General features: G+C 37.1%; 2 protein-coding genes across 7 annotated transcripts; one reads left to right on the top strand and one right to left on the bottom strand.

Annotated features, from left to right (window-relative positions):
• Positions 1 to 1,350: 1,350 nt before the first annotated feature.
• Positions 1,351 to 9,180, bottom strand: LOC135167215 (putative fatty acyl-CoA reductase CG5065). Of its 2 annotated transcripts, none has more exons than XM_064130185.1 (9): positions 9,034 to 9,180; positions 8,152 to 8,358; positions 7,839 to 8,087; positions 7,628 to 7,773; positions 6,901 to 7,203; positions 6,482 to 6,730; positions 6,165 to 6,341; positions 5,536 to 5,616; positions 1,351 to 1,952 (listed from the first exon to the last, which is right to left on the bottom strand). In XM_064130185.1, the coding sequence occupies exons 2-9, from the start codon at positions 8,356 to 8,358 to the stop codon at positions 1,820 to 1,822; spliced, it is 1,545 nt and encodes a 514-aa protein (XP_063986255.1). In that variant the 5' UTR covers positions 9,034 to 9,180; the 3' UTR covers positions 1,351 to 1,819. The 2 variants fall into 2 exon arrangements, with proteins under 2 accessions (XP_063986255.1, XP_063986256.1); XM_064130186.1 differs by lacking the exon at positions 9,034 to 9,180 and adding an exon at positions 8,562 to 8,703.
• LOC135167211 (dynein axonemal intermediate chain 7 homolog) lies at positions 3,864 to 15,962 on the top strand. Of its 5 annotated transcripts, none has more exons than XM_064130171.1 (15): positions 3,864 to 4,321; positions 9,550 to 10,503; positions 10,823 to 10,846; positions 10,910 to 11,028; positions 11,836 to 12,022; positions 12,088 to 12,228; positions 12,294 to 12,568; positions 12,877 to 13,049; positions 13,200 to 13,466; positions 13,862 to 14,023; positions 14,089 to 14,242; positions 14,312 to 14,591; positions 15,182 to 15,277; positions 15,347 to 15,676; positions 15,741 to 15,962. In XM_064130171.1, the coding sequence occupies exons 2-15, from the start codon at positions 10,348 to 10,350 to the stop codon at positions 15,879 to 15,881; spliced, it is 2,505 nt and encodes an 834-aa protein (XP_063986241.1). In that variant the 5' UTR covers positions 3,864 to 4,321; positions 9,550 to 10,347; the 3' UTR covers positions 15,882 to 15,962. The 5 variants fall into 5 exon arrangements, with proteins under 5 accessions (XP_063986241.1, XP_063986242.1, XP_063986240.1 ...); XM_064130172.1 differs by lacking the exon at positions 3,864 to 4,321 and adding an exon at positions 9,224 to 9,340; XM_064130170.1 differs by lacking the exon at positions 3,864 to 4,321 and adding an exon at positions 9,262 to 9,420.
• Positions 15,963 to 16,278: the final 316 nt, after the last annotated feature.

Here is a 16,278-nt window from a genome sequence, read left to right as displayed (position 1 = left end):
ATTAATATAATGGAGCCACACTCGGTGATCCACGACGACCTGTTCTTATCACACGGTCTCAGAAATTCATTTTTTTTTCAAAAATCTCAACATACAGATAATTTTTCACTCCATAAATTGAGCATATCGATGTTTTTCACCGATTCACTTGCAAAATAGAGAATAACAGATTTTGTAAATTTCACTTGTTCGTGATATCGAAAAGAAAGGGAGGAAACGGAAGTTCAAATAAAACCGGTAGTCGCGGTTTTCCGGTAATCCTCACTATATCCCGAGTTACGATGTTCTTCATAATCTCAAAATGTTGACTCACTTGATCATAAACATAGTGCACAAGTCCTCGACACGTGACTAGTTGAGTCTACTTCACCTATTTGTATACAATTGCGGTGATACTGTAATTAGTATAATGTTGCTGAGAAAAAAAAACAAAACTTCCTCTTGTTTGTAAACATAGAATCATGAAGACACAACGTATTATCACGTGAGAGGGTTGTGCGTTGTCTATTATCGGTGAATTGTTCGTATGGGACGAATGGATATTGATCAGATTGAATTTTTATTGAGTCATCATCATCGATATAAGTAGAGAAAGTCGGCGCAATATTGCCCCACCTTATGATAAGAAACGTCTGGATTTTAAGGCATCAGAATAAAATAAATGGCGTTTAATTAAAAATCGTGCTGTTCCAGGAAAAGAATTGTTGAAAGACAATAAAAATCACAAATTCCATAACTTATCTATGCGATTTCTGGCCAACGTCATCGTGTTATGAAGAATGACGATCTTCAGCTACTACACTGTTCCTTCAGTTTAATTATTCACATTATAATTTATCTTACAACATAATTTTATGCAATAATTGCAGGAGTATTGGATGGTTTACCTCATTGACGTCAGTATTGTTGCATCTAGTCCCAGGAAATCCCCAGATCGCGGTTGCTATTTAACCACAATTAAACGTTCCAAGTGAATGTTGTAGTGCGTCAGTGCTTTTACCACTTGAATTTAGATAGTCGTTTTTGCTGATAATGTTAAATGCATGTTTATTTTAAAACAAAACATTCACATTATAATTTTTTGTGCACTTAACGGACACTGAGTTATTGAAGCATTTACATATTCCTTACATATTTCCATGAGGTAGAAATAGCCGCATGAGAAATACAATTGACGCTCATTCACCCGACCTATGCCAACTCCTTCCGTCGATCTCTTATGCTCCTACCACCTAGACTGAACTTTGACTATTAATTGCTTGCCGATTATTTAAAAAAATCGCGTTCTGCGGATTCTTCAGAATTGAAGAGTTCAAAGGACGAATTTCTACAGAAAAAAAAATATTCCAATTTTTCAAATTGTGGTTTTATTCTGAATCCAAGAAGACAATTGTATTTTAGTACAAATAATAAAGTAGACAATTTTTTTCCAGTTTTTCAATGATTAGTGAAAATCAGTCAATTTTTTCAAAGTATTGGTGACATATTTGTCTCCTAAATTTTTCCAATTCAATTCCTGTTGGAAAGCACTCAGCTCGTGAGATTAATTTCATGTGATAAAAAAAACTCGCAATTGATTGGCTGTGGACGTGACCTTTACTGAAAATATTTACCAAGGTCCGTCGACCAGAAACCGCTAAAGATTATCGCCAGTCGGGAAGTTATGGATTATCGAGATTTTGTTTTGTAATAAAATAACATGACTTGTTACAAATTTATGCGAAGAAATTATCTATTGATGGATATATCAGAATACATTGAATTCCTTTGAGATCTGACAATGATTGCGGGTTTTTGAGTGTAGTAATGTTGAGAGTTCCTATGTGCCAGTGAGTATTCTGTTGGAAGAATCCAAGGCTGATAACATCCAGCTGACCAATCCACTGTGGATACTCAGCCAAATCATGAAGGCCACGGAGAGGGCCTTAAAACCCCTGTCGACCCACACCATTCTGCAAACAATTTATCATAAATGAGATTTTTCAATTAAATTAGTTCATCTCCACTGAACTCATGGCTCCAGCAATCAAACTACCACGATTGATCTATTGATTAAGTCATAGATTTGTATCAGATATTCAATATTACATAAATAGTATTGATAGTCATGTCTGCGTTGTTATGAGATCGAGCATGTGACGAGCAAAATTAGGCTGCAATCAACTTCATCATAAAATACTTAGATAAAGAATGATTTGTGCTGCGAAAACAAGAAAGTGGATTAATTATTAAAATTCTTTACGATTTTTGCACGTGAGCTAACACTCGAAAAATTTATCTGATTAACACTGGAGGGAGGGGCATATCAGAGTCTTTAAGCTATTGAGATATCAAATGTTGCCAATTCAAATTTGATTTTGCTTCACCTCATTCATGCACCGAGTACAATATCTTATTCACAGACGACAAAGCTATCGAGATAAAATTTTCAAAAGTCTTAATATGAGGTTTGAAATTCTTAAAACAGTTCGGAAAAATCAAATATTGAAATAATGTTATCTAAATAAGTAACAATCAGCATCTCCAGGGCAATAAAATCATTCGCGATTCGCAGCTTTTCCGCTCTTTCCTCATCGTTACTCAGAAGAAAATCGAATTGAAATACAATTTGAAAAAACACATTTTCATTTTACACACGTGAGTAATTACGGATTCTGTCTTGATCTTGAAACTAATTTCTTGGAAGCCCTCCGAATGATGTATATTGCATAAAAGCATCGGCTACACCTATTTGCATCCAATGAGTTCAGAAATTTTCTGAAAAACTAGCTTATCACCGCGTGCAAAAAAAAGTAAAAAAAACCTTTCCACCTCGACATTTGATCTTTTTCTATCTATTCACAATAAAACAACTTTCTCACTTGCAGCCAGTAATTATTGCATTCGTGGCGTTGACCAAGCGATTGGAGTATTGTCTATTAGTTGTATTTCAAGGCCATTAACGACTGCATAATAATGCTTGAAACACCACCAACGTGCGACTATAATTGCGCAATTTATATGCATTAACATCATTGACGATAAATTTCCCGGAGTTATATTGCTACCAAAACTAAGATATCTATGAAATATCATAGCTAAATCCACCACCAATGTATTCGTTGTCCTAAAAATAGTTAAAATCCATAAACACGGATGAATAATAAATGCGTAAACATATTTCTCATGTCATTGAATACATCTTGACTCAGACTCTCGATTGAGCTTCTGCCAATTTTTCAACCGGTTTTTCAACAAGGACATCCTCGGATAATAAAAAAAACCGTTGGCTCCAAGGATCACTTAATGGTCGGTCGTCGATCCTCGCCGAAATTAAAGAAACCACCTAGATACCTGCAAAAACTGAATAATTCCCTCCATCGAGGCAAAAATAATACATGCGACTACGAATATGTTAAAGTGTGACGCAAATGACGATACTTTTTTTACAATGAAAACTATAAATAGCACCTGTTGAGCATTTTTCAAAGTCACGAGCGCCGTGTCTGACTGGGAAAAGGATTTCCCCTGACAATTATCTCAGGCATTAGAATAAAACCCCCAAAAGGAAGATATAGTGGATTGGAGTATGAACTGATTGCTATGAGAGACTATTGGAAATCCCCTGTTGGAGAACATCTCGTGATTCATAACGTTATCCACCGGTGGGAAACTGGATCCCAGTCAGACCCAGATATCAGACGTGCATTGCATGCATATGATAACTCTGTACATTTACATTGATACAGGACAATTATCCCATCGGCTATTGGACAGAATCGCCATCTTAATAAATTTCCCTGACGACCTATGTCACACCTTTTTAATTTACCATTTATCAGTACCATTAATGGATATATTTATTATTAACTCCACGTGATTAAACGTCCTAATAACGAAGAAGTGTTGCATATAAAAATTCAGCATAAGATTTTTTTCTATACATTCAAGGCATTTCGAATATAATAAATACAAAACGCAGGATATGATAATTAATCAAGTTATAGTATCGTTCAGTGTTTACTAGGACTCGCGACGCGGACGCATCTGATGGTAGAAATTTCGTAAAGTCAAGTTATTTGACCCAGTGAGGGTATTTGAAAAATTTTGTAGTTCGTTTATCGATGAATCAGCTTGAAAAAATCGCGTGCAATTACCGCGTGCATCGGCATTTGACCCAGTTATTCTGAGGTAACGACACTGCAACCATCGACCAAACACACCCAGACCACAGTTAGGACATATTCTGTATGTTGTCAACCTTCCAACTGTCCTCAGTCGGACCGAGTTCATTACACCAACAAAGTGTATTCTACATGAGTAAAGGAAACGTAATTCGGAGGTAATAATTAAGTGAATTATCCTTGCACTTGTTAAATAGATGTGAAATTGTTTGTAAAAGAAGAGAAGGTTTTGGGGCAGAATGCTGGCAATTTTTAAATCGAAAATTCATCGGAAAAAATATTTAAGTGTATTTTAATTACGATAATTTTCTGTTTATTACGTAATTGAATGGTCAGTCTCGCGTGGAAAATTTATGCGATACTTCACGTCAGCAATCGATATTTTTAGATGAAGAGTAGATTTATAGGGAATAAAATTATAGGGAAGGTTGCGGGCGAAAGGGACTTTTCAAAACCTCGTCAGTCATTGGAAGAAGATCAATTTTCACGAGAATTTAAACTGAGAAAAATAGTTTAATAAAATTTATGTCGGACTGTCGTCATCCGGAAGTGAGAACTGAGATCCGATAAAAATGACGGAGTTCACTTAACGATACGAAAGACACCGTAAAAATTCCGTAAGTGACTCAGTGTTCTTTACCGAGCGTTCTCCAATTTTTACTGAATAAATTAGCTTTTTTCAAAATTTCCCAGTACTAATTATCTTATTATGAGCCCTCGATAATCAATATATTGCAGTCGATATACTACGGCCAGCGATACACCTTTTGCAATATCGTGAAAAGTTGCGATAATCCAACGATTGTACGATTAGGGAATACTCCCACGTAATTTTTTTTTCAACTATCATTTACATTCCTGTCACTGATGATCTATTGGCATGTCTTCTCTTCGGAATGTAAACGTATCGTTGTGCGTGTAAAATTCAACATTAATACTTGGGATTTCCCTTTCTCTTTGCCATTTTATCGCTCGGCTCTTGCTGTCACTCATAAAATCCATAACAAAATACGATTCACGAAGGTAATAAATAACAATATACTGCATTGTTGGAATTCATCGGAGTAAAATTGAGCGTTGAGATAACAAAATGCATTTTCGGCAATTAGTTACATGATTCTTGTTATCATCACTCGAAGGTTACAACTCAAAGATTACGTAGTAGACATGATTTTTGCATTAAAACGTGTCAATATTTGAATACACGTGCAATGTCTTAAGAAATGATGAGACATTTTTGCACATTTCTGCACTAGAATCTTTTGTTCGTGCGAGTGCGATTGTATTCTCACTCGTTATCTTCATAATCCAGCGGTCTTTCGGATATTTATTCAAAGCGATGACAATATTTTGAAAAGTTATTTCTACTCACCTTTCGTAATGCAATCTCGCTGCGGGTAGATTTTCCAGATCTTCTTTCAGGAGAAATTGTTTAGCAGCAATTAGGCAGTTCCTTGCATAGGAAATTACAAATATTAATCAGTAATATCGTTCAATAATCATATGAACATTTATGACAATATTTGATGAATCAACAATTGTCCAGGTCAATCCATAACTAAATAATTGTAATTTTTCTATTAATCTTGGGCGATTTTTGGTGGGAAATTGACGAGTTCGTATTTATTTTTTAATAGAGAAAGTTTGAGGTCTCTATCAGCCAATAAAAAATTCAGGAGATTTTTATTTAACAGGTTATTGTAACAAGCAAATGGTAGCTTTGAAAAAACACTAGTTTATTTTTACTCGCGCTGTTAGATAATTGAAATAGACAAGTCTAGTACAGGTTCGTCCTTCAAAGATCGGCATAAAGTTAGGAAAACAGATTTCAGACAATGTTTTTCTTCTTTTTACTCATTTTTTAACGGAAGATTGGCAAACTGATGGTTTCCCGCAAATTGTAATCCCGAATTAATTACCACAAAAGATTTTAATACATTTGCCGACCCTCCGGTGAGAATGGAAACCGCAGTCACAAAATTGAATTTAATTTTAACTTACTTGAAGTAGCAATTCGCATCGAAAGTTGCATATTCGTATCCGAAAGAATCAACGTCAGCTGGTGGTACGTCACTCAGTAAACTCCTCATTTTCCCATTCTGAAAATGCCACTGGTTCGTCAGGAAATATGCGAGAGCCTTGTTTGCACTGTAAATTTTCCGATGGAGGTTCACGAGCCTGAACAAATAATTCAAACGATACAATCCATCGATCAATCATCCCTTCGAATTATGTCCGATAAAAACAACGAGATAATCAACCCCAGAGTTGATTTTCCGCAATTATTTTTCATGCATCGGGAAAAGTATCAATCGTACATTGGTTTCCCTCCACTGAATTTTAGGACCGTATCGATAATCATTCCAGGGAAGAGGTGGAGCAGGAGAACCAGCAGATAGTAAACAGTCTTGGATTTAGTGTGAAAGGCTCCTGGTCGCCAGATATTACCCTCCAATGGATACTTATCGATCACACGCATTCCCATATTGTTAAGTTCCTCGAAGGAGACACTTTTCACGTCAGCTGATGCACAATTGTACACGTGAACCGACGAATCTGCGGTTATCCTGAAAAATAATTAACATTTTAACACTTTTGGTAGAGTTAGTCGTTCAATCCTCGGTCCCATCCCTTTATCTTGAGTCTGACATCATCCGGGATATCCACTGTCTAATTATATCATGCCATGTAGCTGTTAATGAAAAATTAAAGCCAAATGCAGCCGTAGAAATCTTACGGTACGAGCCCTCGTTTCCAACTGGCAGTCAACATCGCCTTGATGGCAATGTCCACGGGAATGAAATCAGCGTTGAGATGTTTCTCCCCAAAGAGAATCCTCAGAATGCCCTTTCCGCCTCCGATAAGCATGCCCACGGGGCCGTTGAAATTGTCAATCCACCCAGGCATGGGCTCCTCCAGGGCTGACACCACTATCGATGGTCTGAAGATCACACAGGGAATTGCGTGCGAATAGTCAGACACAACTTGCTCCGCGAGGCGTTTTGTGAATGTGTAGGTGTTGGGGAAGTTGTCTAGGTATCTGAGAAAAATCATTCGAGCGATAATGAATATTTATGTAATTAATCTGTGGATGGATTAGATTTGGGAAAAAATCGTGTATTGAGCACCATGAAGAAATTAAAATTCACATACTTGAGAAATTTAATATCAAAACCATCTCCGACTTACAAAGATTAAGGATTAATTATCCTCTATTTAATCTAAAATATCAATTTAATTGATAATATAAAATTTCGATTGATGATGAATTTAGCAATTGACACGTCGCTGTAAATTTTCAGTTAATTGAATGTCTGAAGTTACGTACATCATCCCTAATTTATGGATATGGCCACCCTCTTCGGGTATCACTGGTTTTTTGGGAAATAAAAATTTTTATCCACAATAATTTTTCCAAGTGCGCAACGGACAATTTGCAATGAATTTAGTAGTAGTTGTAGTACTTAGACGTGAAAGGTTTGAGAAGTTGATCATCGACTTTCTCAGCAATTGTTATCGCCTTCTTCCAATCAACATCGAAGGAGTAAAGTCTCTCCTCAACATCTGGCTTATCAGCTTGGCAATAAGTCGTGCTAACATGCACAAAGACCTGAGAATTTACAATTCAAATATCAAAGATTATAATTTATTTGAATGGTTGAATTTCATAATCACCTTCAGATTTTTCATTTGAGCCGCGAGAATACACACGTCCCTTGTAGACCTAGTGTTGAGAAAAATTGCTTCTTTCAGACTGTCGTCGAATCTTACACTAGCAGCCACGTGAAAAATCACTGAAACACGTTCGATAAGAACTCTTCTCTCAACGTCCGGTATTCCCAAGGCCTCATCCGCAGTATTTCCAACGATTGGAATCAGTTTATCGAACGCTGATGGACGTTCTTTCCGCAGTTTATCGAACACCTTAACCAGAGACAAGGGATCGGACATTTAAGTGCTCCAAGGGTTTTTAATTTTTTAGACTTACCGGCAGTGCTAACAATTTTCGAAGTCTGTCGTCCACTCCAAATCCCTTTTTCGGTCTCAGGAGAATAAATATTTCTCTCACGTCTGGACACGAGCGTAACAATTTTTCTATCAAAACTTTCCCCATGAAGCCAGTGCCACCAGTTATGAATACACTCTTCCCCGCGTAAAATGCGGGGATGGAGTTTATTGGGTCGATCTTACTCATCTGTTTTGAAGATAATTGACTCGTGAAATTTACTTGTGAACTTACAGGGAGACAAATAATTAGGGATTCTAGATAATTATATGTTTCTCGTTAAAATATTTTCTAGGACTGAACAGATTTGAGGGGAATGTGTCCCATATGATGGAGAGATATTTAATATATTTCGCGAATATATTTTATATTCGAAAAAAATGGGTGCTCACCTAGTGAACATTTTGAAAGAAAAAAGTTGTATGGAAGCTACGGCACCGGGAGTATTTTAAAATTGAAAACAGGAAAAATCGTTTATCGTAGTGATACAGAGGAAAATCGATTCGACTCGTGTATTTCCCCTAGTTCGCATCGCAATACATTTTATATGACAAATTGTTCAACGGGTCCACCTGCTTCGAAATTTCACCATGTCCCTCCCACAAAATGGGAACATGAATTAATCTTCCACAAACCAAATGTCATCACTCAAAAGACATAAATATCTTCCAAAAGTAATTGCTCCACCGTATGTGATAATGATTTGATAGAAAATTATTTCATCGTCTGGAACTTTATCGATTCAGTTCCAGACAATATCTAATCCGAGAAACATATTAATGTTCGATAGAAGGAATGCTTTTCTCAGTGATTTTTTCAACACAAACTACATTACAGCGATTGTTGTCTTATTACAAAACGTACACTGAATATATCACCAGAGTCATGCACAAATGGGAGTTTTGGGGCACACCCTTATCACCCGAAACCAAAAATCGAATGATCCAAATGAACAATAATTATGGATTCGGGAATGAACAGGATGTGACGCGAGACTTCTCCACTCATTTAAATGCATCGACATGGGCCAAAGAGCAAGCTCATGAATATCCAACAAGACAACATCCACGATCACTGTTAATAGTCCTGTTAACATTCATTGGAAACACAGATTTCGAGCTGTTCGTCTATTGCACTAGAATACAATACATTGTTACATGGAAGCAACAAAGTACGCTTTGGTTTACACTACTAAACTGATTGCTATTATGTGTGTGTAATATACTGATACGTTCAAACAATACAAAATAGGTATTGCAACTCTTTAAACGAATTTTTAAAAAATTGGCGGTCGGAATTGATAAATTTTGCGCGATTAGAATAGATTTTCAAAAATGGAAGCTAATGTTCACTGACAAATTATCGCTTTTTTTGTTTCAGAATTTTTAAGATGGTGATTGACGTGAACGTCGGAGCCTTCTTGAGGGACATGACATCTACCCAACTTTGCGGTACTTTTTCTGCCAGTAATAGTTAATAAGTCAATTGTAAAACGTCATTAACAATCATTCATTATTTTGTATCTATTTTTTTTTATTTTGTAAGGTATTTACTGATTTTTTGTTGTCGATAATGACATCCTGTAGACTGACACGCAGTGCCTTTACCAGTCATTTGTATAATATTCATTTTTTTAATTTATTGTAATTATTTCTGTTTGGCGTACATTTGCATTCATTAAGTGCTGCGTTGAACGTGATATTCCTTTTTGCAGATGTTTGGCTACACCATTCTATAAAGAAAATTCATAATCGTTTTTTTGATTTTGTTATGTAATAAGAATTGTTCTCAGCAGTCAATGACCTTGTGATTATTCGAGATGCCAAAAATGTTATTAACTTAATTACTCAGTGGAATGATGTAGACATTAAACAATTTATTTGTCATTTAATTAAACTACACGATGTTACAAATTCACCTATTTTGATTTTACCCTGTGTTACTTCACTGATAGTATTCCTCATGTAATTAGTGAAAATTCATGGATTCAACTCTACGAAGCAGAAACAGACTTGACCTTTACAGTTCAAAGTTTATGAGAAAACGGGCATTAAGAATGACGTTGATTTAGATGGGATTGATTGGCAATTTTTAATACATCAATCTATTAAGCGTTAGAATTGAAAAAATGATATTTTCCGAAAAGTCCCTCACACACGGCCCAAGTGAGAATCGAAAATGGAGGAACCAGAGGAAGTGGAAGGGAGTGAAGGGTGGATTGAACTTGGGGAAGAAATATCTATCCTCTCCGAAGTGCTCTACGATGAATACGAACCAGACATTCCCCCAAAATTTCACAAGAAGCCGAAGACAATGTCCCGATTTTCCAAACTTGTAAATTCCCCCACCCTATAAATAAAAAAAGATAATGGCAGTTGCGAAGTGGTAAAACGAGATAAGACGACTCATCTCTCAGTTGAGTTTTCGAGCGATATCTCAAAATCTAAGGGAGATAGGAAAATTGTTATCATAACATTTATTGTAGCACTCAATTCTCCCCACAAAAAAGGTTCAACTAAAAAAGTTGCTATTTTTGCTAGATTTGGAGATATTCATTAAAAACTGGTCAATAGTACAAAGTAACTTGTTTCCTTTTACCACTTCGCTGCTGATGGAAATTGGTTGAAAGGAGAAATAAAAAATATTATTCTAGGTGCAAGATTGGAGGGCATTACAGGTGAGACGATCATTAATTTAGGTTCATCCTTGATATCCTCACGGAGCTAATAAATTTCTGTAGCCGCCGCTGGCCAGCAAGAAGCCTAAGAAAAAAAAGAAGAAAAAAAAGAAGATGAAGGAGCAAGAGAAAGAAAAAACTCGCTCAGCTGCAGCTACTGCAGCTGAAACAGAGAAACAGAGGTGAGAAATTCAAAAAATTTCCCCCACATAAACTCATTCCAAGACTTGATTTTCGTGAATGAAAGAGAAACGTCAAAAACTTTGGTAATTGACTTGAAAACTCGGGGCAAAATCTAGATCAAAACTCTGTTCGTGTTTACTTCGCATGCTTCCCCATCCTCGATTCTATTCTATTTCCGCTATTCATTCCCCACCCTGTGAAGTCACTGGTGGAATAGCTTGCACCGATGGGGTGTTAAAGTCGAAACGCCTCAGTCAATTTTAAAATACTCCACAAGCCTTAACTCCTGGTGTAGTATTTACCTTGTGCCTACGGAAATCAGCATTCAATCAAGTTTTTCAGTTACGTAGTAGTAGATTGAAATCATGTATACCGATCCACTGGCTGAAATCACTTTTTTTCGAAGTTACGCAGAAACTGTTAAGGAAAAAGTCCAGAGAATTGAAGAACGGTATAATTCTTTAAGCTAATTTGCATCACTCGTTAAGGATATACACGTACTTTGATTAATTTTACGGCAGTTGAATGTTTTTCGAGGTTTCTAATCCAGTATCTGAGCTTTTTGTACATTTGCATAATTATAATATTAATATTAAGTGCTTAAAAGGCACTGAAAAAAAATATAATTTAAGAGGCAGTTTATTTTTTAAGGAAAAGCCACTAAACCTTTGCAAGTTCCATTGCCTAATGTATTAATAATGAATTTTCTATCGCAATTTTATCTGTTCCTACGACTGCTTTCGTTTAATACAAAAGTAGTGAAATTACCGAGTGAAAAAAAATTGCTAAACGTTTCCTGCCTTCAGAAATGTTATGATAAAGGACATGCAAGAAGAGATACGTTTGGAGAAGTATAATTCTGAACGACATCTTCAACTGGAAATAGATCAAGGAACAAAACGAAGAATTCAACTCGAAAAAACCTGTCGCGTCATCCATAATAACGAAAAAACTTATATGGACTACGTTTTGAAGACAACCGAGGAAGAAGAAGTAAAGAGAGTTTTGTGCAAAAGAAAAATCGTCATGTTGTATTAAATCTTCTTCTCTCGTTTCAGTGGTTACGGTACATGACTTGTGACGGTCTTCCCGATCCTGGAATACTCTCACAGTTGAATACCTTTTTATTCCTCTGGGACCAGGACAGCGACGAGGCATCGATGTTTAATGTCACGACAAAGTGCCAAGTTGTGACTTATGTAAGGTTTTTTTCCCCGGTCGAGGGACTTTCTTCTTCACGTAATTTCGATTTGTCGGTTCGCAGCTGCTCACCAAGTTGGATAATATCATCGATTTTTCCGTCGTCGCACCGCTGGAGTACATAGACGAGTGCAAAGAGATCAGACGAATATTTCGGGAGAGATTGAAGTGCTGGATTGACTTGGCGATCTATCGATTGCTCAGGCATATCGAGTGGGATATGATCAGGGAGGACCTGAGGAATGCCAGATACGTTAAGGAGTCGAGTGAATTAATTTGCTGTGTTTGGGCGCTCATTCAGCTACCGATCAGTATTAAACAGGTCGCAGAGCGAGACAGGTACAGAGGGCATTTTTTGCCGATATATTGATCCAAACATATATGGTGCATTTATTGAGATATTTCTTGAGACAAGGATCAATTACAAGAATTGATTTGGAGGATATAAAATTTGACGAGAAATATCAATAATTTCTCAAATAAAACAGCTCTTGGAATAAAAATTTGTTTTCCTGTCTACAAAATTATTATTCTTCGAATATAAATTTCAATGATGAAAATTGATAATCCCTTATGGAAATTGTCTCATCATTTTTGCTTTGAAGAGGAAAATCAACGCATGCCACGGGATTATCATTACTTTGCAGAAAATCGATTGAAGTTATCTTCAAAGAGTTGGATATAGCACTGAAAATGCCAGCTGACATGGATTGTTATGCAATGGCGATTAGAGGCCTCTGGGTTCAATATGATCACTACTCAGATCTCAGTCCCTCATTTCTCATGCCAGATATACCAAGAGAGTATCACGCGAGCGAAGGTACAAAGTAAAAACTGATAAACAAGATAAACATTTTTTTTCCAGCTTCAACAGTGACTTTTTTTTATATGGCACGACTGTAAATGGTTCGCGTTACAGATCGATCATACCGATGATAAATAATCAGTACTCTACTTTTTTTCGTTCCAGATCTTCTGGCGTTCACCTCGAACGAGTACGAGACAAAAATGAAGATTCACGAAGAGCAAGTGGAGGGCAGAAAATTGAGACTCGAGGAGAAAAAAGCCCTGGTGGAACGATTGTTGAATCCACCCCAAGCAGTGAAGGAAAAAAAAGGCAAAGGTGGGAAAAAACAGGCAGCAGTGATTGGCAGGACTAAAAAGAGTGAACCAGAGGCGGAGCCTGAACCACTGCCCTATTTACCAACTCCTGATGAGATTGTACTGCAAAAAGAAGGTACCGCTTTTTTGCACGAACATTATTGCCGGGGAAGTTTATGCTTTTGTACAGAACTCGAGTTCTATCATGGGCGCTTTTTTCCTGGGGAGCCATAACTCGTTTAATGATTGTGGAGCTTCGAATACAGTCGCTCTAGTACGATTTATTCCCAAATTAATAGCTAATTTGTTTTGAATTTAAAAAATGAGGAAGAGGTGAGGGATATTCCCGGAATTTGCGTATATTTCCGCGAGGAAGGGGAGGGTCGTGAAACAATTTCCGATGCAAAATACTTCCTTATCAATTGGAAATATATTAAGAGCATTTTCCGAGATATATTTCACTTATTTCCTGCGATACTCAGAATTTTACATGAGCTGTTTCAAAATCGTCACTATTCACCCTTCACCCAGATGAAACCAGAAAAGAAGTCCGAAAATTGCTGTTCACAAGGTGCGAAAAAACGGAGATAAACCTAAGGAAATACGCCATCTTGGGTGGTGTATTGAATATTGATTTGATTTACCAGCCACCGCAGCCGAAAGACATGAGGCGAGATATTTTCTTGACGACACGTAAGTAATCTGACCAAGTTAAGAACGAATTCCATCACGTGAAGGAATATTCCGATGTTTTTTAGTTCAGCTACCAAAAGAATTGAAATTTGTACCGTTCTCACGACCATATAAGGCACCACCACCAGCGCCGGATGCTGAGAGGACTCCGGAAATAATCGAAGCCGAGATAAAAGCCCTAGAGGCAGCGATGGAGAAGCTCGTACTCATAACACTCCAGTAAAAATTCTATTTCTAGCTACATCAGCATTATTATCACTCCAAAAGAATGATAATACCATGACTTAGACTTCCAGATTCGGTTTTGTGGTTGGAGCCACCGCTCGTCGCCCATTGGATTCCAGAAAAGAGGATTTGGTCGACTCAAGACGTTCACGATATCAAGTACAACGAGGAAAAGCAGATAATTACTTTTAGGTCCGGTAGACTCGGAGTTCACGGTCTTGCTGCTTTTAAATTTGTCAATCTCCCTTTTCAAAGTTGGGAACTCAAACCGGAAACCGGAAAAGCTGGTGGAGTCGTGTTGAACGTGTCAGCGGCAATTGTGCAAGTGGAATTCATTGTCAAAGTGAGGAAATTCGTTTTTCCTATTTCCGATTATCAGTAAAGAGGAAGAATATTTTACATTTCCCACAACTGGATAAAAACGTATCTGACCGCTGATGATGATTAGTCACAAGAAATCGTGATATTACCACACGATTTGTTGAGTGAATTGAATCAGTATACACCGGATATTGAAAAGGATTAAATTTACATATTGATGTGCATAAGCTATTCAACATACGTTTTTACTCTTCTAATCATATGTTTAATTCGCCATTTTTAATACGTTTCCTTGTAACAGGGATTTTACCATTTCTGTTCAATTATTATTCGTTTAGTGTGCCATATTCATCAATCCGATCCTTTTTTTTCTTTTTGATTGTACAACGGGAAGATAAAAAATGTGAGAGATAAATAATAGTGGGATATCAAACGGGTCCTAAAACAATCATAACAAAAGCACAACCGTCCGTCAATGTTCGAGACCCAATGGAATTAATTAAATCACGTGAACAATCGGCACCTTCTGAGCTTCCACTTTTAATTTCAGTAATTTTTTTGCAATTTTTTTTGGGAAATATTTCTATCCCAAAACATTTCATAATTCCCCAGGACGACCTGGTCTGTCTCCACTCCCTGGCAGGTGGAGGCACCTCGGCCCTGCAGGACCTAGTCGGCAAATACATGAGACTTAATCACCTGATTCGAGTAACGTACCATCTCGAAGAAAGAAATAAACCGATTTCTCAGTAACTAACGAATGAAAAATTATCGCAGAAAATGAGAGCCGGTGGTTGCGACTTGTTTCCGGATAGAGATGCAATTAGTTACGTCAAAGGTCTTCCAGTTAAGCATCTAGTCACTGAAAGACACCTCCAGGCGTGTATGGGACTGCTCTGCACTGCCTACATGTTCGCATGGTCTCGATGGAATGCAGCTGGTACTGCGAGGCAAATTGTAATGCAAATTAAAGAATTACACGGATGTATCGCTAAGGAGCGATCTAATATGATGCTCCTGGTGACGCCCCTTCAAACTATGCTCATTCAGTGCACGGAAGTGGGCACCGAGTTCTGTGATAAACCGTTAGATGAAGATGATAATAAGGTATTTCAATCGAGTTCCCGAGTTTTTGCTTCCGTTTGTTAACAACGATTTGTTGATTTTTCAGTTTTTTGCTGATGTATATCATCTTGCTCTTCATACAGCCGGAATAAAAAGCCGGTTGTTGATGAAGGCAGTGTCTTGTAAACTCGCTACCACTGTTACTAAATTGTTAGAAGCTACGAATGTCATTAGCATGTCGACGTGATACAAACGGCGAAGAGAAGGATCGTCGCTATTTTGTTGGATTAAAGAAACTGTGATAAGAAATAAAGAGAATCGACTTGTATTTTTCCCACAGTTTTGCACAAAAATGTACATAATAATTCGATGTCATAAATCGTTATAGCGTCAGGGAGAGAAAAAACGTGATCAATGAAATGTGATTACAGCTTTGATTGTTGCTAACGACAACTTATGTAAGGAAACGAGAATACGTGCGTCTGAATGGGAAGTGATCAGAGAGATCTTCATTCATGTCGACGATGGATATCGATGAATTTTGGACGATGGACGAAGCTTCTCACAATCAGTTACAAACACGTTTCTCCACGCGTGAGTACTGTTTGCAGTAGAAAATACGGGATATTTCATTCTTCAGGGCA

Source organism: Diachasmimorpha longicaudata, chromosome 11 (genome assembly GCF_034640455.1).
Source record: "Diachasmimorpha longicaudata isolate KC_UGA_2023 chromosome 11, iyDiaLong2, whole genome shotgun sequence".
Taxonomy (NCBI): domain Eukaryota; kingdom Metazoa; phylum Arthropoda; class Insecta; order Hymenoptera; family Braconidae; genus Diachasmimorpha; species Diachasmimorpha longicaudata.
The sequence above is the reverse complement of the archived record's forward strand: the minus strand, read 5'-3'. Positions and strand labels throughout refer to the sequence as shown.

What these genes read in the sequence shown, in the direction of transcription:
- LOC135167215 (XM_064130185.1), bottom strand. Translation starts at nt 8,358, where the DNA reads ATGAGTAAGATCGACCCAATAAACTCCATCCCCGCATTTTACGCGGGG. An exon ending in CTCAAATGAAAAATCTGAAG is followed by an intron (nt 7,774 to 7,838) that starts GTGATTATGAAA and finishes GTAAATTCTCAG; the next exon opens with GTCTTTGTGCATGTTAGCAC. An exon ending in TGGAAACGAGGGCTCGTACC is followed by an intron (nt 6,731 to 6,900) that starts GTAAGATTTCTA and finishes ATTATTTTTCAG; the next exon opens with GATAACCGCAGATTCGTCGG.
- LOC135167211 (XM_064130171.1), top strand. Translation starts at nt 10,348, where the DNA reads ATGGAGGAACCAGAGGAAGTGGAAGGGAGTGAAGGGTGGATTGAACTT. An exon ending in AAGATTGGAGGGCATTACAG is followed by an intron (nt 10,847 to 10,909) that starts GTGAGACGATCA and finishes AAATTTCTGTAG; the next exon opens with CCGCCGCTGGCCAGCAAGAA. An exon ending in TAGATGAAGATGATAATAAG is followed by an intron (nt 15,677 to 15,740) that starts GTATTTCAATCG and finishes TTGATTTTTCAG; the next exon opens with TTTTTTGCTGATGTATATCA.